Below are 23,585 nucleotides of genomic sequence, written 5' to 3' on the forward strand. Positions count from 1 at the left end.
ACACCCATAGCTTTCTTCCTCTTCTCCAGTGCTTCAGGTTATTTCTCCGACCCTTCCATCACAGATCTCTCCTTCTCCCCCATTTGTGTAAGCCCAAATTGCTCTATTAGATTCCTTATTGCTCTCTATAAATTCCAATATATACCAGGGCGGTTCTAGTGAGCAAACCCATACTGATAGAACAATGTCACGCTATTCAATTGCTCTGTTTCGTAAATGATGAAGATCACAATTTCTAAGTCCCTTCCAGATCTATAAGTCTCTAAATCTATAGTTCTTTTAGTCTAACCTAAATAACAAGTTAATGTATGATGTGAAATAAAATATATTTCACATTTTATGAAATATAATTTATAATGAGAAATCACAATGTATTATGTGAAATAAAGCAGAATATATTCACAAATAAAAATCGCCTTTTTTTGTTTTTAATTATAAAGCAAAGATTTTTAGAAGGATAAAAAAAAGACGAGAGAGAGAAATGTTGATCCAAACTTAACCATGTAGGGAAAATACTTATGGTACAGGCGTGCATTGGAGTGGAAGTGGGAGTTTGGCAGGAAACTGAAAATTGACCTGTGCTGTCCAAGAATTGGGCTGATCTAAGATACTGGCCAGTGGCCTAGGATCAGCATGAATCATCTAAATTTTTCCAGAGTAGAGAGGAAGAATCACAAAGTGTTCTGTTTAAAGGCTTTTGCTAGACCTACTTTTATTCAATTAGCTGACCTGAATATCCTGGCTAGAAAATCTGAGAACTAAGAATGTGATATAGTAGAATATGATCTGATAAAGACTTCTATATGACCTGGGTTAATATTTTTTAATTGATATGTATTTTATATATTTTAAATATATATATTTTATGTGTTTTAAATATTTTAATATTTATATACAACCTGGCCAATATTTTTGCAAAGACACTAGTTAATTTTTTTTTAATGTTTATTTTAAAAAAAAATTTTTTTTTCAACGTTTATTTATTTTTGGGACAGAGAGAGACAGAGCATGAACGGGGGAGGGGCAGAGAGAGAGGGAGACACAGAATTGGAAACAGGCTCCAGGCTCCGAGCCATCAGCCCAGAGCCTGACGCGGGGCTCGAACTCACGGACCGCGAGATCGTGACCTGGCTGAAGTCGGACGCTTAACCGACTGCGCCACCCAGGCGCCCCATAATGTTTATTTTTGAGAGAGAGGGAGAGACAGAGTACAAGCGGGGGAGGTGCAGAGAGAGAGAGGGTGACACAGAAGCCGAAGCAGGCTCCAGGCTCTGAGCTGTCAGCACAGAGCCCGACGTGGGGCTCAAACTCACGGACCGTGAGATCATGACCTGAGCTGAAGTCGGACGCTCAACCGACAGAGCCACCCAGGCGCCCCGACACTAGTTAATTTTTAAGGAAAGAGAGCTTGAGGTGTCCAGAGCCTGAAGATGTTTTGGCCAACACTGTGGTTTTCAATTTTTTTTTTTTTTAATGTTTATTTTTGACAGAGAGAGAGAGACAGAGTATGAGCGGGGAATGAGCAGAGAGAGAGGGAGACACAGAATCCGAAGCAGGCTCCAGGCTCTGAGCTGTCAGCACAGAGCCCGATACGGGGCTCGAACTCACGGACCGCGAGATCATGACCTGAGCCGAAGTCTGATGCTTTAACCGACTGAGCCACCCAAGCGCCCCATTAATGTTTTTTTTTCAATGTTTATTTATTTTTGGGACAGAGAGAGACAGAGCATGAACGGGGGAGGGGCAGAGTGAGAGGGAGACACAGAATCGGAAACAGGCTCCAGGCTCCGAGCCATCAGCCCGGAGCCCGACGCGGGGCTCGAACTCACGGACCGCGAGACCGTGACCTGGCTGAAGTCGGACGCTTAACCGACTGCGCCACCCAGGCGCCCCTATTTTTCATTTTTTGTTAGACTTCCTGACCTCTGTCACCTCAAACTGGTAAGAAAGACTGTGGGGTTTCTGCCACATGAGATCCAGGGACTGGGGAAACTCCCTCAGGCAAAAAAAACGCTACAAACTTTGCAATGCTTACTCATTGCAGACATGGTCCTTTAAGGGTGACCTCTCATTTCTACCTGCTTTTAATTACTTTCTATTGCCTTCATATAGTTTGTCTAGGTTTTCTAATTGTTATTCTCTGGGAAGGGTCACTCACTATTTCATTCTGCCATTATATGGAATTAGAAACCATATTACATACTTTTACATGCTTGAAGTATTTCATAAAACATAATATGGTAAAACACATATATGTACACAGACACCCTAATAATATCTTCCTGAATGTGCAGGGGTGATGCCTATGCTCATAATCTTGAATGCAGTAATGGTTTCACATGTACACACTACGTATTGAAGCTCATCAAATTGTAAACTTTGAATTTGTGTAGTCGATTTGTGTCAATTATACCTCAATAAAGCTTCAAAGAAAGGGGGGAGTTAAAAATCTCGATGACTGAAACGGTTTAAGTTATACATAAGTAGTACACTCCACAAACCTATGGCTACGGATTGGTATTTATAACTTAAGAAACATACTCTAGGGGTGCCTACGTGGCTCAGTCGATTAAGCATCTAGCTCTTGATTTCAGCTCACATCGTGATCTCACGGTTCATGAGTTCAAGTCCCATGTCGGGCTTTGTGCTGAGAGCACAGAGCCTGCTTGGGATTCTCTCTCTTTCCCTCTCTCTCTGCCCCTCCTCTGCTCATTCTCTCTCTCTCTCTCAAAATAAAGAAATAAAAATTTTAAAAAATAATGTAAAGAAACATACTCTAAAATTGAGAACCAGTAGGAATATGCAAGTTTTGTTTGTATCTAACAATCCGGTTTTCTGACAAGAACCTGTAAAATTTAGAATTATGTCAAATTTAGGAAAGAATACTGAGACTGTAACTATATCAAAGTTATGCCAGAGTTATTAATATCATTATTTGGGATTTAATTTTTCTTTATTTTAGAAGTTTTACAATTTGAATTGGAAATCTAACTTATAGTTATCAGGGAAAGGTTTTGCCAGCTTCTTATCCTTTTACACTGGGATGTAAGCTCAGTGAGAGCAGGAATATTTTCTGTTTTATTTATTGATGATTCCCTAGCACACACTAGCACTTGGCATACCGTAAGGGCTCAGAAATATTTTTTGAATTAATGAATTAAAAAGCTAAAATGTTACAAAATAATTTCAGAAAATCAAAGGAGTTCTCTGAGAGGTTTAAGGCAACAGAAATCAGTTTTGTCTAGAGTGGGAAAATACTAATCAAACGGTTCTTGGCAATTTGCTCCTGGAAAATAGATTTATAAGCTTTAAAAACATATACGTTGTCTTTAAGACAGTGGATGCCATTTTTGACTCTTATATCTAGCATCCAGAAGCAGAAAATTTTAGACCTCAGGTAACAGAATTTAAACAATTTATAGAATCACTGTGCTTGGGATTGTTTTCTAATTATATACTACTGTTATATATCCACAACAATTATCTACTATAATACATATCTACTGTTGAAAAGATAAAAATCCAGGAAAAATTATTCAAGTTAATCATTATAATTTAGAGACAAATTTTGACTCAGGTAAGAGGGCATGATAAAGTTGATTTGAATTCATCATTATTATATCTCCCTTGTTAAAATAGAAAACCTTTTTATTGAAATATCTTTTTATCTGGTAACATTTAACCTTTACCTTTATAGAATAACAAGTTTTTAAAAAAAATTTTTTTAATGTTTTATTTATTTTTAAGACAGAGAGAGACAGAGCATGAGTGGGGATGGGGCAGAGAGGGAGACACAGAATCCGAAGCAGGCTCCAGGCTCTGAGCTGTCAGCACAGAGCCTGTCATGGGGCTCGAACTCACTAACTGTGAGATCGTGACCTGAGCCAAAGTCGGACACTCAACTGACTGAGCCACCAGGGCGCCCCTATAATAACAAGTTTTAAAGACAACTGCCCTTCAACGATTGAGTGAGTAGGCTCTATCTGATATCTTATGTTTTAGGTTCTCTATCTTTATACTTACACAAAGCTTTCCTTATAATCCTATAAGTTCATTTATCCTGATTCTCCGGCAGACAATGATAAAAATGAGAAAAGACTCTTTAATGGAGCAAAAAGATTAAAGTAATCACAGACTTGCCTGCCACAGCTATAATGATTTTTACTCCTACTTTTATTTATTTATTTATTTATTCTTATGTTTACTTTTTTTGAGAGAGACAAAGACAGAATGTGAGTGGCTTAGGGGCAGAGAGAGGGAGACACAGATCCGAAGCAGGTTCCAGGATCTGAGCTGTCAGCACAGAGCCTGATGAGGGGCTCAAACTCACGAACTGTGGGATCATGACCTGAGCTGAAGTTGGACACTCGAAGGACTGAGCCACCCAGGTGCCCCTTACTCCTACTTTTATAACTGAAAATAAATACTACACAAGAAAATTGTAAAATTTTTAAAAGAATTATTTTTTGACCATAGATGAAAAGGCTGACTTTCAAATAGTACTTGTTTTAAGTTAAACAAACAAACAAACATCGTTGACTTTTTACCCTGGAACCAGGGAGTTCAGGTAGGAATCTGCCACAACAGTCCCATTTAGAGACAATTGACAACTGAATTAAGGTAGTGGCAGGTGGGGCATAAAGGGAAGGGGAGAGGGATTTCATAGGTTGAATGGACAGCCTAGACATTAACTGGATAGAAGAGGGATAGTGATTGGTAATGTTAATAAACTGATAAGAAATACAGAAAGCACAGTTGGAGCGAGAGAAGGTAATGAGTTTACTTTTGAATGTAGTGAGGGTACAGACAATTGAAAATTCAGCTGTAGTGATCAGGAAAGAGGCTGGAGGTACAGATCTGAGAGTTAGCAATGTACGGGCAGGGGTGGCATACATGAAATTATTGACAGAAACACAAAAACAAGGTACTAATATTTCAGGAAAAGCTCAAATCAAGAAGATGAGCAAAGAAAAAGAAACCAAAAAAAAAATAGACTAAGAAGATGCCATGAAAGAAGTGGAAAGAGTCCACACCGCAGTGTGGGGTCTCAAAGTCAAGAGTAATAAAAATTTTAAGTACAGAATAGTCAGTGAAGAGTCTATCAAAGGTGAGGCTTTGGGTACTCTGCTTTCAAGAAGGCTTTAACCTAGAGTGGCTTTAACAGTTGATGGAGTATCAGGATTGGAATATAGCTGGCAATGATTCTCTAGCATTCTGTAAGAATGGTAACACACTCCCCCTACCACTTGAGATCAAATGCTCTGAGCAATGAAAACACCATAAACTAGGTAAATATACCATGTTATCATAGTTTGATGCCATGAGCTACTACTTTTCCATCTACGAATTTTCCATCTCTCAAATCCTGAGAAATTTTCAAGTGACTACTCCCAGTACTTAATTTCAGCTAATCCATCAGCCAATTCTGTCATTTCTCTCTGAAAATTAGTTCTGGACTCCAACTATGTCTCACTATATCCACTGCTACCACCCTGATCCAAGCCAGCATCGCCTCCAGCCTGTATTATGGCAACAGACTTTTAACTTGTCTCTGTTTTAGTCCTTGGCCCTTTATAGCTCTGTCTCAACACAACAGTCAAGATAATCTGTTGAAATATCTATCATATCATAGCACTCCTCTGTTTAAAACCTTCCAATGGCTTCCCATTTCCCACAGTCGGCAAAGTCCTTACAAAGGCCCACAAGGTGATCTCACGCCCTGTTATTTTTCCTTTCTCCCACTTGATCCCAGGCCCATTGGCTTCTATCCTCTTCATTAATGCAGTGTTGTTCTCAAACTTTGATGTATATCAGAATCACTGGTTAAAATACAGATTGCTGAACCAACCCCCAGAGTTTCTGATTCAGCAGCTTCTGGGTGGAGCCAAGATTTTGCATTTCCAACAAGTTGCTAACCAAAGTTGCTAACTTTGAGAACCACTGATCTAACATATCGACAGTCCTGCCTCTGGCCTTTAACACTGACTAGGCCATGCCTATCTCAAATTCTTAGCCTCAAAAAATAAAAGTACATCTGTGTTGCTTCCAGTTTAGAGCCATTATGAATAAAGTTGCTATTAACATTTTTTGACCAAAAAAATAAAAATAAAAAATAAAAGTAAAACACATTAGTAGATGGAAAAGTAGTAACTCATGGCTTCAAGCTATGATAACATGTTATACTCATCTAGTTTATGGTATTTTCATTACTTAGAGAACTAGGTAATCTCTTCATTTTGCAACTCAAATATCTTATAATCAGTGACAAAATTCCTGATCTGTGGAAGACATCAACTGCAGTCCTACCCCCCCAAAGAAAAGTGCAGCTAGCTCACTCAGCGAAGACATGGGTTGATACTCTCCTCCCATGGGCTCTGCTTCTAATCAGCTTTGGAGTTCCACTCTCTTAAATATGAACAAATAAATGTAACCAGACTTTTGATGGAAGTATCTACCATAAAATATAAATGCCACAACAAAAAAAACTAAAGTTCAAATTAAAAGATTAAGATTAAATTCACCTTTAGGCAGTATTAATGGTAATATGTGACCAAATTACACAGAAATTAATTTGCAGCAAATTCCTTTTTAAGCAGATTCTCCACAGCATGGCCTATTTCAAAATGGAGTAACATTTAAGCTATTATCTGAATCTAAACAAATACTGGAGAGTGCTCAAGAATGTTGCTTTTAGAAATATTTTCTTTGAGATAAGCTAGCCAAAATTTCAGTTTTCCGGGCTAAGTTATCAAGTTGCTTAAAAGTTTGGGTGCCTAACTATATTTATCAGAACGAAGTTCATTTTCCAACAAAATGAAACTAGAGCTACCTTTTAACTCTCATTGTAACGATTTTCTTTTCCTTTAACTGTTGCCAGTTCTGTTTTTCAAGACCTCTTCTTTATTCCCCTGTCTTGCCAAGAAGCCTCTTGGATTGAGTTCTACCTTGCTGACCTACCGGTTCTTAAAACATAATGCAAATGTAGATCACTGGGAAAAGCTGGCAGACGGACTACATGTATATAATTTCACTAACTCTTAAAACATTGGTAAAACTACATAAAAGTTTTTTTTTTTTTTAAGACAAAAGCTAGAGGTATAACGGACACACATTCCAAGTGTGAAAATCAATATTCAGCTAACACCAAGTCACTCCCCCCAATTATTTTTGGTTAGCATTTTACCTTCTGCCACCACAAGATGTTCCAAGGTCACTTTATACTTTTATGTTCCAGTCCAAAGAGGCTTCATTTCTATTATTCTCCAGTTCCTTTAATATTCAATCATTATAATGATGATATGAAAAATTATAGACTAAAGTGAATTTGCCCAAACAAATCTACCAAGGTCTGGCTAGTATCTGACTGGCTGATACCCCTAGACGTTTCTAGCTCACCAACTAATTACGGAAATAAGTAACAGGACTGTATCTTTAATACTTTAAAAAAATAACATGGGTGCCTGGGCGGTTCAGTCGGTTAAGCATCCAACTCTTAAATTCAGCTCAGGTCATGATCTCAGAGTCATGGGAACGAGCCCCGCATTGGGCTCCATGCTCAGCATGGCTTAAGATTGTCTCTCTCCGCACCTCCCCAACTTGTGCACGCATGTTTTCTCTCTCTCTCTAAGATTAAAACATTAAGAGAAATAATAAATATCAAAGTTTTAAAATATTAAGTAACAAAAAATATCGTATATTGGTGCTAAGACCAAGCCCTCAGGAGAGCATCCTTGAGGAGGATGCAGAGGAGACTATCAGGTATTTGTTACTGAGGTTATTTATTGGTTTTAAAACTCTTGACTCAGTTATCCTGTGCAAGTAAAAGGGAATGTTCTGGAATGTGAGGTGTTCCATTATATTCTAGCTCTGTGTCTTCGGGAAAGTTACTCAACTGTTCTAAGCCTCAGTTCCTCCTGTATAAACAGGAATAATAGTGTTTATCTCATAGGGTTGCTATAAGATACCCTTGTAGGCATTTAGTACAGTCCTGGCACATTATGAGAGCACACTAATACCCAATATTTCATTATGGTCCTGGGCAGAGTTTAGCTATATGACCTTTCATATATAACAGGGAGCTTAGAAGGTTCCATAGGGCATATGCAGCACTTTCTCTCAACTGAGCAAGCCAATAATGTTAATAAAACATTATTTAATGCCATGCATTTATCTCCTTTCCAAGCATTTTTTTTCCTCAGGAAACCTTAGGGAACTTACAGTTGCCTGGGGGAGAAATGGGGGGAGGGAAGGAACAGGAGAGAGTACTCCCATCACCAACAGTTGTTCAGGCTTTAGATACGCAAAATTTTCCCCCTAGTTCATAGATGGGTTCATTTGCTGTAGCTTTTTTTTTTTTTTTTTTTTTTTTTTAACGTTTACTTATTTTTTGAGACAGGGAGAGACAGAGCATGAACAGGGGAGGGTCAGAGAGAGAGGGAGACAAAGAATCTGAAACAGGCTCCAGGCTCTGAGCTGTCACCACAGAGCCCAATGCGGGGCTCGAACTCACAGACCGTGAGATCATGACCTGAGCCGAAGTCGGCCGCTTAACTGACTGAGCCATCCGGGCGCCCCTGCTGTAGCATCTTTAAACAAACAAACAAACAAACAAACAAACCCAACTTCATATACTAAAGGCAATGCAATTAGTAACACCTTTTGAAGGCTTAATTTTTGACTAACATTAAACGGGTAGATGGTTCACTGAAATGAACCTCACTAGTTATGTGATTTTAATCAACATAATTTGGTTGCACGATGGTGAAACTCCAACAAATGTTACAGTGAGAAAGTAATGCCCTTTTAGGCTTCTAAAATTAAATCAGAACCCTGTTAGTGGCAGTGTTTTTTTAAATGTTTAACCTTTCTGGATGACAATTTAGCATATGTAGCTAAGGCCTTGAAAGAATGCCTTTTTTTTTTCTGAACAGTTTAATTACAATCCTAAAATTGCCCCAAAGAAATAAAAGAATGCAAAACTGTCTGTATAAAATTATTCATTATAACATTGTTTATAATAGCAAAACATCATAAAGAGCCTATATATCCAAAAATAGATGCTAGACTGAACTATAGGAGAGCTATATAACAGAAAGTACATAGCCAATAAAAATGACATAGGTGTATATTCATTGAGGTGGAAAGATGATCAGCATATATCTTAAAACGGATATCATAGATTTTAAGAGACAAAATATACGATTACTGTTCTTTTTTAGAATATACAGTATGTATCTACTCTGATATACCTAATGATGTATAGGTATAGATGGATCTATACCAAAATATTAATATATGACTATGTCTAGGTGGTTTTAAATTTTCTTCTTTATAATCTTTCCCTTTTCTTCAGTTTTTGCAATAAGTTTGTATTACTTTTATAATCACAAAAGGTATAAATACCAATCAACCGAACTTTGAACCATAAAGAATCTCAATATCTGATTTGTCCCATGTCTGAAGCACTGATGATAATTGCCAGAATGCCCTGGAGTAAAATGAGGCAAGTATACTACCTCAGGATAAATGAAGGTCTATAATTTGCAAATTAGCCAACCCAGAGAACTTTCAGGGTATCATATCAGGCATTACCACTTATCATATCCCTGAGGTCCAGAAATTTATCAGATAGAGGAAAAAAAAATTTCCTGGTACAAATTCTCCTTCACAGAAAGAAACAGCATAGGTAATATATATACTTAGAAGTAGGAAAAAACTTACTGCAGTGGATAATCTGGATGCCAATGTCATTTCCAAGTTTCCTTTGAGACCAAGAAGTGCAGGAACTAAAATGAAAACTTCTGTTACCTTTTTGAACACCTCCCAGTGCTGCAAGAAAAAAACAAAAACAAAACAAACAGAATTTTCTGACACCCTGTCAAAAACACTTTAGATAAAGGACATTTCTAAAAATCTCCGCCATCTTTCCCAATGTTGCATCCACATATTGAATGACAACACAAGTCATTTAATGAGTGAACATTTAGCTTAACCCTATTCTCCAGAGCTCTGGAGCCTTGAGTTGCTTTAGAAGATTTAGTTAAATTGGGAGTGATAGTCGATGCAGTCACTACATCCCCAAATAACTCTAGCTTGCCACACAAGTCTGATGCCCTTACATTTTGCTTTATCCCTTAATGAGGACAAGAGTCAGTGTAACCAGTAGTTAAGAGAGCAGACTCAAGAACCAGAACATTTGGATTTGAATCTTGGTTCCAACACTAACTACAACAACTCCACAGGAAAATTACAGCAATATTATTATCTAATTTCACAGTTGAAGAAATAAAGACTCAGAGAAGTTCAATGATTTTCCCAAGGCCAGAAGACGAGACCTAGATTGGACGTCAGGAGTTCTGAGTCATTCCATGTTGTGGTACCCACTTTAGGGTGTGAGGCAAGAGAGCATAGGATCATTTAAAAAGCACTACATTGGAAATTAGAAAAAAAACCCACACAAATCCCTTAATAGCAAAATCTGCTATTTTACTAATGCTATTAAGAGGTGACTGTGGCACTGAGAGACTTTATGGACTGAAAAACAAAAACAATATTTGACATTCACTGATGGCTTGTTATGTGCCCAGACACTGTTCCTTAGGCTTACTCATTTAAGCTACAACAAACCTACGATAGGTACCATTCTTAAAAAATCAGACATAATTCAGGAGCACATTTTACCTAGGTCGTAATTTTAAGATACCTACCTATATGACTTAATTTTGGAAACACCAGAATACTATCCGAATATCTCTATCAGTCTAGTTCCTTCACGTCATCACAGATTGTATCTACTGGGATATACTTCTTTTGATTACTCCCACTCTTTCCAAGTTCAATTCAAATCAAATACTCCCACGAGAAACCCTATGAAGTCACTAACACCTTAGCATTGATATAATAAGAACGAGCAATGATTGATTTCCTATCCCGTGCCAAATAAATTCTACATTCTTTTCCCTACACCTGCAGAGGCATGTGTCTAGAAGTTCCCAAACTTTCTCAGTTTTCATGGTACCCCTAGGCCAAAAGAAATACCAACAGTCCTATTTATGAAGTAGTTGGTCCAAAAAACTTAGTGAATATTTACCTCCTAACAATTTACTAGCCATTTGTAGAAATAATACAATTATATTGAAAAAATAATATTTTATGTTATACCATCATAATTACTTATTAATTGGGTGTGTGTACCTGTGGGTCACTGCATGACTTCTCAAACCTTGGAATTGGAAACTACCATCTTCATTTCTTGTTCTGTATTGGTTTTTGTGTGACACTTGCTTTTTTTCACAGCACCACTGAAAATCTAGTCATCAAGAGAAATGTTGTGTGATGTAATGTTGAAGTATTAAACCACCTTGAGTCTGTAAAGTGTCCAAGAGATGTCACTGTGTTTCCTTTAAATTTTTTTTAAAAATCCCACAGCAACCCTGGAGTGTCCAGAGACAGCACTTAGGATATATGATGAGGTTAGTGAGAAGTTGTGCAGAACTTTAGTCAAAGGGAAGGCTTCAGATACCTGGGTGAAATTCTGAGTCAATGACTTGTACTATGTAACTTGGGCAAAATTATGCTTTACTTTCTTCATCTAAAACAGGGACATTATTGAGGGGCACCTGGGTGGCTCAGTCAGTTAAGCATCTGACTTCAGCTCAGGTCATGATCTCATGGTTCGTGAGTTCAAGACCCACGTTGGGCTCTGTGCTGACAGCTCGGAGCCTGGAGCCTGTTTCGGATTCTGTGCCTCCCTCTCTTCTCTGCTCCTCCCCAGCTCACAGTCTGTCTGTCTGTCTCTCTCTCTCTCAAAACTAAATAAGCATTAAAAAAAATAAAATAGGGACATAATTGAACCTACCTCATATGGTTGTGCTTAGGACTGTACCTGTACATAGTAATGGGGAGCAATATTGAAAGTTTATTAGCTATATAACACCAAGATATATTACCAGTTAATTTCCTGGCAGGAGGTAATGCGGAAAAAAAAATTCATATACTTAAAAATTTTTGCCATAATAAAGACATGACCTCCGAGGCTATATATATTTATGAATCCCTAAACTTCTCCACAAGAACTTACCCTAAAGGAAATCAATGTCTAATCTTACCTAATTTTGGACTTCTGTCAACATCCAGAACCTCAGCGAAGTACTCACACAATCAATTGTAATGTCAGAGTGCTTGTACATATGCATTAGACTCAAAACCTAAAAATCTTTTAATGGTCAAGAGGAAAAACAAAATTGAAACTTAAAAAATAATAATAATTAAATAAGTTGAGGAACAGATCCACAGAGTCCTAACTTTAATATAAACAGCAAAATTTTAGGGGTTCCTGGGTGGTTCAGTCAGTTAAGTGTCTGACTTCAGCTCAGGTTATGATCTCACCATTCCTGAGTTTGAGCCCTGCATCAGGCTCTCTGCTGTCAGTGCAGAGCCTGCTTTGGATTCTCTGTCTCCCTCTCTCTCTGCCCCTCCCCCCCATAAATAAACATTAAAATACATAAGTAAACCAAATAAACAGCAAAAGTTTTAAAAAGTCTAATTGGTAAAAGAAGTTGATGCAATTTTAAGAAACATACATACTCCAAATCTGGAGAAGTTTGGTTCTTATTTTGATTTAGTTAAAACTAAACCTATTCAGGGGCAACTAGGTGGCTCAGTCAGTTGAGTGTCCAACTTCAGTTCAGGTCATGATCTCATGGTTAGTGAGTTCAAGCCCCACATCGGGCTCACTGCTATCAGTGTAGAGCCTGCTTCAGATCCTCTGTCCCCCTCCCTCTCTGCCCCTCCCGCTCTCAAAAAATAAACCAAAACATAAAAAAATTTAAATCCAGGGGCGCCTGGGTGGCGCAGTCGGTTAAGCGTCCGACTTCAGCCAGGTCACGATCTCGCGGTCCGTGAGTTCGAGCCCCGCGTCGGGCTCTGGGCTGATGGCTCAGAGCCTGGAGCCTGTTTCCGATTCTGTGTCTCCCTCTCTCTCTGCCCTTCCCCCGTTCATGCTCTGTCTCTCTCTGTCCCAAAAAAAAATAAATAAACGTTGAAAAAAAAAAAATTTAAAAAAAAAAAAATTTAAATCCATTCACTTTCAGACATATGACAAAATGACCAATCTCATACATAATCAGATAAATGCGAAATAAAAGGTGATAAATTTTCATCTGTGAGATTGGTAAAGATCGAAAACTTGGATAACATTCCGTTGGGAAGAGTATAAGGAAATAGGCACTCTATGACACTACTGGGGAGAATGTTAAGGTTTAACTTCTTTGGGGGAATTGGGCAACTTAAATATAAATATAAATATATAAATATAAAATGAACATAATTTTCAACTCAAACCTCTACCTCAAGGATTTTATCCTACAAATAAACGTGAACATGAGTTTAAATACATACATATGATGAATTTACCGCATCATTGTTCATAATAACAAAAGATTTGAGGCAACTGAAATCCCCCTCATTAGGTAACTTAGTAGAAAAATAATATAAAATGATGCATCCTTGCAATAGAGCATGACATAGCTGGAGAAGAATTTGGTAAATCTTTGTGAACCTACATAAGGATAAACTAAGAAAAGCAAGGTGAACAGAGCATTGTTTGTGTCTCTGGCAAATACACACACACACACACACACACACACACACACCCCACACTTGATGTCTATTGAAGGAGGCACAGAACAAAAAGTAATGGTGCTAAGGAAGGGAATAGGAGAAAGGCACATACAGGCAGAGAGAGACTACTTTCTCCATTATATATTCTTTCATGCAGTTTAAATATGCTTTATCAAATATACAATTTCATTAAGCTTTTCATTTTGAAATAATTATATATTCACATGCAGTTATAAAAAAAAAAATTCAGAGACATCCCATGTACCCATTACCCAGTTTCCCCCAATGGTAACATTTTGCAAAACAATAGTGAACCATATCACAACCAGGATATTAGCACTGATACGGTCAAGATACCACCACAAGGATCCCTCCTGCTGCCCGTTTATAGCCACATCCATTTCTCCCCACTCCCAACACCTTCTTAATCCCTGGCAACCACTAATCTTTCTTCATTCCATAATTTGGTCAATTCTAGAATGTTACACAAGTGAAGGAAGTATAAACTTTTGGGGTTGGCTTTTTTCACTCAGCATAATGCTCCGAAGATTCATCTAGGATGTTGCATGTTGCACGCAATACTTTGTTCCTTTTTGTTGAGGAGTAGTATTTCATCACATGGATTTACCCAAGTTTATTTAACCATTCAACTGTTGGGGCTGTATCCACTTCTTGGCTGTTATGAATAAGACAGCTACAAACAGTCATGTACAGGAATTGTGTGAATAGAAGTCTTCATTCTCTGAGATAAATGTTCAGGAATGCAATTGCTAGGTTATATGATGGTTAGCATTTAGTTTTAGTTAGTGTGTGGGTGTGTGTGTGTGTGTTTAAGAAACTGTCAAGGTGTTTTCCAGAATAGCTGCTCTATTTTAAATTCCCATCAGCAATGCATGAGTGATACCATTTCTCTACATGCTCAACAGCACTTCATATTTTTGCTATTTTTATTATAGCCACTCTGACAGGTGTGTAGTGATATCTCATAGAGATCCTCACTTGCATTTCCCTAATGGCTAAAGACATCAAACATTTCATGTTTATTTGCCATCTGTACACACTCTTTGGTGAAACGTCTCTGTCTTTTGCCAGTTTTCTACATTTTTTTAACTGTTTAGCTTTGAGAGTTCTTTATATAGTCGTATTTTGTCAGATATGTATTTGCAAATATTTTCTTCCACTCTGCAAAGCTGCTTTTGACCCTTTTAACAAGGTCATTTAGGGGTGCCCAGGTGGCTCAGTTAGTTAAGCACCTGACTCTTGATTTTGGCTATGGTCAAAATCTCATGGTTCATGAGGTTGAGCCCTGCATCAGACTCTGTGTGTGCTATGCTTGGGATTCTCTCTCTCCCATTCTCTCTGCCCATTCTGCTCTCCCTCCCTCCCTTCCTCCCTCTCCCTCCCTCTCACTCTCTCTCTCTCTCTCTCTAATATATGTATAAAAAAATGTCAGTCACAGAGCAAAAATTTTATCCATTTTTCCTTTTTTGGATCCTGCTTTGGGTATTGAGTCTAAGAAATCTTTACCTAGCCCTAGATCCTGAAGGATTAGTGTCAATTCTGCTTAAGATATTTAAAATTTTTTTTAAATGTTTTTACTTATTTTTGAACCAGAGAGAGACAGAGCATGAGCAGGGGAGGGGCAGTGAGAGAGGGAGACACAGAATCCGAACCAGGCGCCAGGCTCTGAACTGACAGCACAGAGCACAGATGCGGGGCTCGAACTCACAGACCGTGATATCATGACCTGAGCCATAACCAGAGCTGTTCAAATTATCTATTTCATTTTGAGTTCATTGTGGTAGTTCTGTTTTTCAAGGAAGCAGTCCACTTTGCATAAGTTGTAAAACATATGACTGCAGAGCTGTTTGTGGTATTCCCTCATTATCCTTCTGACATCTACAGGATCTATAGTGGTATCTCCCATTTCATCCTGATAGTGGTAATTTGTCTTTTTTTTTTTTTTTTTGTCAGTCTTGCCACAGATCGTCAGTTTTAGTGATCTTTTCAAAGAACCATTCGTTTGAAACCATTGTTTCAAAGATTTTTCTCTATTGCTTTCCTGCTTTCAATTTCATTGATTTTTGCTGTTATCTTTATTATCTTCCTTCTGCTTGATGTGGGCTTATTTTGCTCATCTTTTTCTACGTTTGAGATGAGCGCTTCAATTATTAAGATTTCTTCCTTATCCTAATGTATGCATTTAGTTCTATAAATGTCCATCTCTGTATTGCTTTACCTGTGACTCACAAATTTTGATGTTACATTTTCATTTTCACTCAGTTCAATGTTTTGTTTTTGATTTTTTTTTGAGACTTCCCCTTTGACCATGGATTATCTAAACGTATGCTGTTTAGTTTCCAAGTATTTGGAATTTTTTCTTTTTTCTTTCTGTTACTGATTTCTAGTTTGATTACATTGCAATCACAGAACACAGTCTGAATGACTTCAATATTTTAAACTCGTCGAGGTTTGGTTTATGGCCCGGGATATGGTCTCTCTTGGTATACGATCTGTAACAGTTTGAACAGAATGTGTGTTGCTGCTTTCAGGTGGAGTAGTCTGCAAATGTCAACTAGATCTCACTGGCTGGTGGCGTTGCTGAGTCCTTCTATATCCTTGCTGATTCTCTACCAAGTTGTTCTATCAATTATTGAGAGAAGGGTGTGGAAGACTCTGTGGATTTTTCTATTTCTCCTTTCAGTTCTATCACGGGCTGTCATTACTAGCTACCTAAATGAAAGTCCTGGCACTCTACGTGCCCTTCTCTGATATCACTCTGGCTGAAATGTTGGGGTATCTCACTGCTGCCTCTTCCCCGCCCAGGCTGATTGAGGTATAATTGAAAAAACTGTAATATAGTTTAAATGTACAACACGATGATTTGATACACATACGCTCTGTGAAAAGTCCCTCCATCGAGTTAATTCACACATCCACCAACCCAAACTGTTACCTTTTCTTTGGTGAAAATGCTTAAGACCTACTCTCTTATTTAGAAATTATTATACAGTACAGTATTATCAACGATAGTCACCATGCTATACATGAAATCCTCAGAACTTATTCATCTTATAAGTGAAAGTTTGTACCTTTTAACCAATCTCTCTCCATTTCCTCCATCCCCCAGCAACGATTATTCTGTTTCTGAGTTTGACTTTTTTTTTTTTTTTTTTACTCCACATATAAGTGATACCATGCATATCCGTCTTTCTCTATCTGGCATGTTTTACTTAGCATAACACCCTCCATACACATCCATGTTGTTCATTACAGCCTCTTGAGGTTGAAGTCTAAGCCCTGAACTGAACCTTTGCTGCCCTGGGTGTATGGGTGAGACCACAGTTCTTTCTGTCATGGTTGGCTAGAGCAGGACAATTCTTACCTACCAGGTTTCAGTCTTGCTAGGCTGCCCGTTTCCTAGTCCTTTAGAGAGCAGGCCTTTCTTGTTGTCTGCATCTGTTGGCATTCCCAGGTTGTTGGCCTCTTTAGCTACAAATCTGGGATATATGAAGCTAAAGGGGACTAGCCAGGCTGCTTTCTTCTTTCCATCTTTTAGAGAATCTTCTTAGGTTTGTTTTATATCAAGTTTCCAGGATGTGTGTGTGTGTGTGTGTGTGTGTGTGTGTGTGTGCGCGCGCGCGCGCGCGCGCGCGTGCATGTGCTTTGTTTTATCGGACTTAACGGGCAGGATAGGTATAGCTTCCCGGAAGTGAAAGGCCATGTATTATTTTTTAAGTAACAACCAGAACCATTACAGCAGAGAGTGCTAGTGCCTTTCTGGGATCACAGCTATGTTAAAAGAGGTATTTTATCTTTAGGACAAACTCTAAAATTATAGCTATGCTTTATAAGGAGAGACAAACATGGTGATGCCTTCTTAGCTTTGTGATCCTGCCTTGATCCTGCCCCCTTACCTTCTCTTTGCCCATTTAAAACACTGGTATTGTGTCCACAAAACTTCACCAAAGCATCCCTTTTCTCTCTGACCGCTCTACTTTCCATATCAGGAAGATAACCCTAACTCAGAGTCCCAAGTTAGAAACACAACTTAGGTATTGCATCATTCTCTCTGAATTCCAAAACACACACACTGTATTGGCAGTGTAGTAATAAATTAAGGAATACTTGAGAGCTATATTACCCTCTATTTCAAAAGAATATTTTCAGCATTGCAAGAATACTGTCTTCATAAAACATAATAGGATCTCCGGGTTTGGCAGATATTAGCTTTCAATAATATTCTAATAAGAAGTATAAATGTACCTAGGAATTACTAGTAGTTACAAAGGTATTAGCTCAGTTTGCTTAAATTTCTTTTAGATGGACGGGTAGCTAACATTAACCTCATTTTATAGAATCTTTACATAATCCAGAGATCAAGTCTATGGATTAAGTCTATGGACAATCCAAGATACACACATAGCATGTTATACAGAGAACAGGATTCATCCACAAGACAGGGCTCTGCTGTCTACTACCTGTATATTCTTGGGCAAATCACTTAAAACTATTTGCTTATTTTTAGCAAGGGAAGAAAAGCTTAGACTGGGTGCTTTCTAATATCTAGGGATATTTCCAGTTCTGAATCCTATAATTTAAAACTCTATATTTGATTATCAAAATTCAGGAATCTGTATGACAAAGTAGAGTTTGCTTTATTTCATTCGTGCATTCATTCATTCCACAAGGAATTAATGAACGTCTACTCTATGTAAGGCATTAGTCTGGTCTTCTGGACTGGGCACTACTTAAGTGGGACCAAAGACTATGTGGCCTACCTATCCCGCCCAACTCCATTTACTAGCAGTAAGGGAACTTACATCACTTTAGATTTGTGGTTCTCAAACTCGAGCCCGCATCAAAATCACCAGAAATGCTTGCAAAAACTGTTTGCTAGGTCCCACCCTAGATTTCTGATTCAGGGCTGGGATAGAGCCTAAGAATTTGTGTATCTAAATTCCCAGATGATGCTGATGCTGTGGTTCAGGGAGCACACTTTGCGAACCACTGACTCAGATAAACAGAAAGACCAAGGAGGGGCCAAGTCCTATATGTGAGGAGTCACTACACGCAAGGTTTTGTTCCTGCCTCTTCTGCACACTTTTCCATCTCCATTTTCCTTGAAACAACATCCACTCCCTCCTACTTAAGAAGCAGTTCAATTCGTATTCTTTGTGATTTTAGTGAAATTGCCAATCTGAGTGGCCATCTGTCCCCTGAGACAGAAGTGTAACTCAAACAGGGCTGATCATATTATTCTATCTCCCTAGTCACACTGACTGGTTCCAGGGGCAATTATTCCTTAGAATTTTCCAAACTGAAGACAGACAACAGCTCATTCTTTCCTTTTGTAAAACAAACTAAAAGTATATGACCCCACAACTATCACGAGGTATATGCAACAGGAGAGAATGTGGGCAACAAACAAACCGGAAATTGAAATGAGAGATAGACAGAGAGAAGGTAATCATAAAATTAAGCCCCCGATCTAGTTATATCTCAGGTAGGCTGTATACGTATTGTTCCCAGTTACCAAAGACAATGCATTCTTTTTTTTTTTTAATCACTTAAATTAACTGGATATATAGGTTTCAATTTCCCACAACAAAAAAGTTCTGACTCACAGACGTGATCCAAAATTAAGATATGTCCCCCATCAGTGAGGAGATAGTATAATAATTAAAAACATGAGTTTTGCAGTCAGCCAACTTGGGTTTAATTCAGCCACTTACCAGTTGTGTGACCCCAGGCAAATAACTTAATATCTAAGCCTGGTACGTAAAATGGAAATAACATCACCTACCTCAGAGTCCTCCTGAACATCAGATAACTAATACGATATACTGACAAAGAACATTCAATGAATGTTATTTGTTAATATTACACCATTTACTGACCATTGATCTCCCAGGCACTATAATTGTGCTTCCCATGCTCTTTTACAAGTTCTTTAATTTGGGGCCCAGGATTAATAAAGTGATATTGTAAATCACAAGCACACAAAGGTAGTTTAGGCTGAGACAAAGGCTTACTCCTTGGGGTAAGCTTGAATATGTAAAAAGAGCATTCTGTATCCCTACGGGCCTTTTTGGTACTTCAGTAGAATTCCTATAGCAGCACTCTCTTTACCTCTAAAGATACTTAAATATTCCGTCATACACTATAGCTATAATCTATGTATTTGTATTTCCCACTACTACAGAAAGGCATAAACTTTGGGGCAGAAATTCCAAATTGGAATTGCTAGCTGAGTGGGTTCTCTGAGCCTCACTCAAATTCTTCAGTTGTAAAGTGAGGAAATATCTATACAACTCAATCTTTGAATTACTGCTTCAACTCAAAAGAGGTGATGTTGGCAAATTTTCTCAGCAAACATCAATTGACAACTCCAAGCTGACTGATAATTAAAGAATAAAAGGAAAAAGTAGAGAGGCAGGGCTAGAGCAGGTCTTAAATAAAACAGGGAGTAGATGTCCTACTAAAGAGAAGGCAGATAATGGCCAAGCAGTCTATCTTAACTGGCCATCTGTCACATATTAGAATGTAAGAATACTGCCTTAAGACACTAATGGCTCTTTAACTCCTTATCTTGAATTCGATAATCCAGCTGAGGCAGCACATGCATCAGCTCCTGCTATGGACTGAGTTGCGTCGCCCTCATAAGTCATATGTTGAAACCCCAACCCCCAATGTGACTGTGTTTGGAGATAGGGCTTATGAGGAGGTGACGAAGGTTACACGAAGTCATAAGAGCAGGGCCCTAATCTGGCAGGGCTGGTGCCTTTAATAAGAAGAGTAAGAGGCACCGGAGCCTGCTCTCTCCAGCATGTGAGGGCACAGAGAAGGCAGCCCTCTGCAAACCACAAAGAGAGCTCTTACCAGAAAGTGAATAGCCTGGGACCTTGACTCTGGACTTCCCAGCCTCCAGAACTGGAGAACTAAATGTCTCATGTTAAAGCCACCCAGTCTGTAGCATCTCATTATAGCAGTCCAAATAGACTAAGACAGCACCAAAGACAAACTTTACTATTTTAGTTGCATAAAACTGTCCCTAAACTCTATTACTTCAGAGGTATGTAGCCCTTAAAGGATTACAAAAGTTTCCACATGCACAAATTTATATAATGTATAGTGGTTAGGAGGACAGATACTGAATCTGGACCAAGATCCAACCCTCAGCTCTATCACTTAATCACGAAGTATTTTATTTTACAAAACAGAGACAATAACACTTTCCTTATAGTTGTAAGGATTAAAATAAGATGATGTATGTAAAGGGCTTATGGTAGTGCCTAGCCTATAGCAAACCTTCAATAAATGGTGACTGTTAAACTTTTATTCAACAAGTATTTATCGAGAATCTACTCAACCTGCTAGGAATGTAATGGTTAAAAATAAAAAAACAAAAACTTACCACACACAAAATGAAATAGAAAATTTTGATTAGCCCTGTGACTTCTAAAGAAACTCAAGTTGTAAATAAAAACATTCCCACACAGAAAATGGGAGGCCCAGATGCCTTCATAAGGGAATTATACCAAATACTTAGGAAAGAAACAATGACAAAGTGACATAAACCGTAACAAAGGAGGAAAAATGAGAACATTTTCAAATTCATTCACGACACTAGTATTACCTTAATGAAAACTGCCAATGACATTATGAGAAGGACAATTATGGGCTCATCTTACATATGAATTTAGATGCAAAAATCCCAATTCCAATTACAATCAAAATATTAGCAAAATTAATCAGAATTCTAATCAAAATTAAAGAACAATAAATCATGACCAGGTTATACTTATTCCAGAAATGTAAGGTTGGTTTAATCAATATAATTCAAGGGGCGGCTGGGTGGCTCAGTCAGTTAAGCCTCCGACTCTTGATTTAGGCTCAGGTCATGATCTTACCGTTGTGAGATCAAGCCCCACATTGGGCTCCATGTGACAGGGTGAGCCTGCTTGGGATTTTCTCTCTCCCTCTCTCTCTCTCAAAATAAATAAATAAACTTAAAATAATAATAATAACCAATATGATTCAACACAGCAATAAATAAAGGAAAAAAATCATATGTTATCAATAAATACAGAGAAAGTATATTGATGAAACTCAACACCCATTCATAATTTTTAAAACAAGCCTTAGCAAACTAAAAAAGAAACTTCCTTAATATGATAAAGAATATTACAAAAATCAACAACAAACACCATACTTCATGCTGAACTGTTGAAAGCTTTCACTCTGAGATCTGGAACAAGATAAGCCTGCTTTCAGCACTTCTATTTTATAGTGCTTTGAAGGTCCTAGTCAGTACAGAATGGCACAAAAATAAATAAGTAAATAAAATATAAAATATATAAGGTTTAGAAAGAAATAATACTGTCTTATTCACAGATAATATGGTGGTATGATGAAGTAATTCCAAAAGAATTACAGATAAATTATTTTTTTAAGTTTTTTAATGTTTATTTTTGAGACAGAGAGAGACAGAACTTGAGTGGGGAAGGGGCAGAGAGAGAGGGAGACACAGAATCCAAAGCAACTTCCAGGCTCTGAGCTGTCAGTACAGAGCCACATGCGGGGCTCAAACTCACAAACAGTGATATCATGATCTGAGCTGAAGGTGGATGCTTAACCGACTGAGCCACCCAGGTGTCCCAGATAAATTATTAATATTAGTGATTTTAGCAAAATTGCTAGATACAGGGTCAATAGATACACACAAACATAAAATGAATTTTTTTTAAAGAACTATACCATTTATAACAACATAAAAAGTATCAAATAATTAGGAATGAGTCCAGCAAAAAAATATAAAAGACTTGTGCTCAGAAACTATAAAACATCAGAGAGGGAAATTAAAGATGACCTAAATAAACGGAGAGGGCTATTTCATGTACATGTATCAGAAGAGTCAGCATTATCAAGAATCAATTCTCCCCCTAATTATCTGTAGATTCAATGCAATCTGAATCACAACTGCAACATGCCTTTGTTTTGTGTGGAAACCGACAAGTTTTTATACTAAAATGTACATTTAATGCAAAGGGAAAAGAATAACCAAAGCACTTTGAGGAAAAATATGGAGAGAACATTCTCTACTAGATATCAAGATAGTGTGATATTAATGCCAAACAACATAAATACACCAAAGAAGCAGAATAGAGAGCCCAGAAACACATCTGCACATAAATGGGTACTTCATTGCCAGCAAAGATTTTGGTTATGTAATAGTGCAGACACAACTGGAAGTCCATGTGGAAAGAAAAAAAAAAAAAAAAAAAACAATCCCTACCTCACACTCTCTATAAAAAATTATTCCAGGGAGAGAATGATCTAAATGTAAAAGGCAATGGGCGCCTGGGTGGCTCAGTTGGTTCAGCGTCCAACTTCAGCTCAGGTCATGATCTCACAGTCCATGAGTTCCAGCCCCGCGTCAGGCTCTGTGCTGTCAGTTCGGAGCCCAGAGCTTGCTTTGGATTCTGTCTCCCACTCTCTCTGCCCCTCCCCCACTCATGCTCTGTCTCTCTCTACCAAAAAATGAATAAACATTAAAAAAAATTAAATGTAAAAGGCAAAACAGCAAAGCTTTAAGAAGGCAATTAAAGAGAATACCTTAATTACCACAGAATATGGAAAGATTTCTCAAGCAAGAAACGAAAAGTACAAGCCATGGAAAAGTAAGGGAAAAGGCACTATATCAAAATTAAGAATTTCTGCTCATCAAAACACACCATTGAGAAAGTAAAACGGTAAGCTGCAGAGGAAGGAAAGATATTTTTAATACATATAACTAAAGGGCTTGTATCCAGAATACACAAATAATTCTTAATAAATCAGTAAGAAAAAGACAAATAATAAAATGGGCAAAAACCCTTTATCACTAATGTCCAAATAAATGATCAATAAACAACATCAGTCATGAGGAAAACCCCCATGATTTCCAATACCAGAATTTCTAA

The 23,585-nt window shown here is 37.9% G+C and overlaps 1 protein-coding gene across 2 annotated transcripts in view; it reads right to left on the bottom strand.

Annotated features, from left to right (window-relative positions):
* SLC41A2 (solute carrier family 41 member 2) overlaps window positions 1-23,585 on the bottom strand; it is a 112,563-nt gene that overhangs the window by 65,175 nt on the left and 23,803 nt on the right. For both annotated transcript variants that reach the window (XM_030320418.1, XM_030320417.1), the window contains exon 3: window positions 9,721-9,828. In XM_030320418.1, the coding sequence (XP_030176278.1) occupies window positions 9,721-9,828 (108 nt within the window). The remainder of the gene's footprint in view (window positions 1-9,720; window positions 9,829-23,585) is intronic.

Source organism: Lynx canadensis, chromosome B4 (genome assembly GCF_007474595.2).
Source record: "Lynx canadensis isolate LIC74 chromosome B4, mLynCan4.pri.v2, whole genome shotgun sequence".
Lineage (NCBI taxonomy): Eukaryota > Metazoa > Chordata > Mammalia > Carnivora > Felidae > Lynx > Lynx canadensis.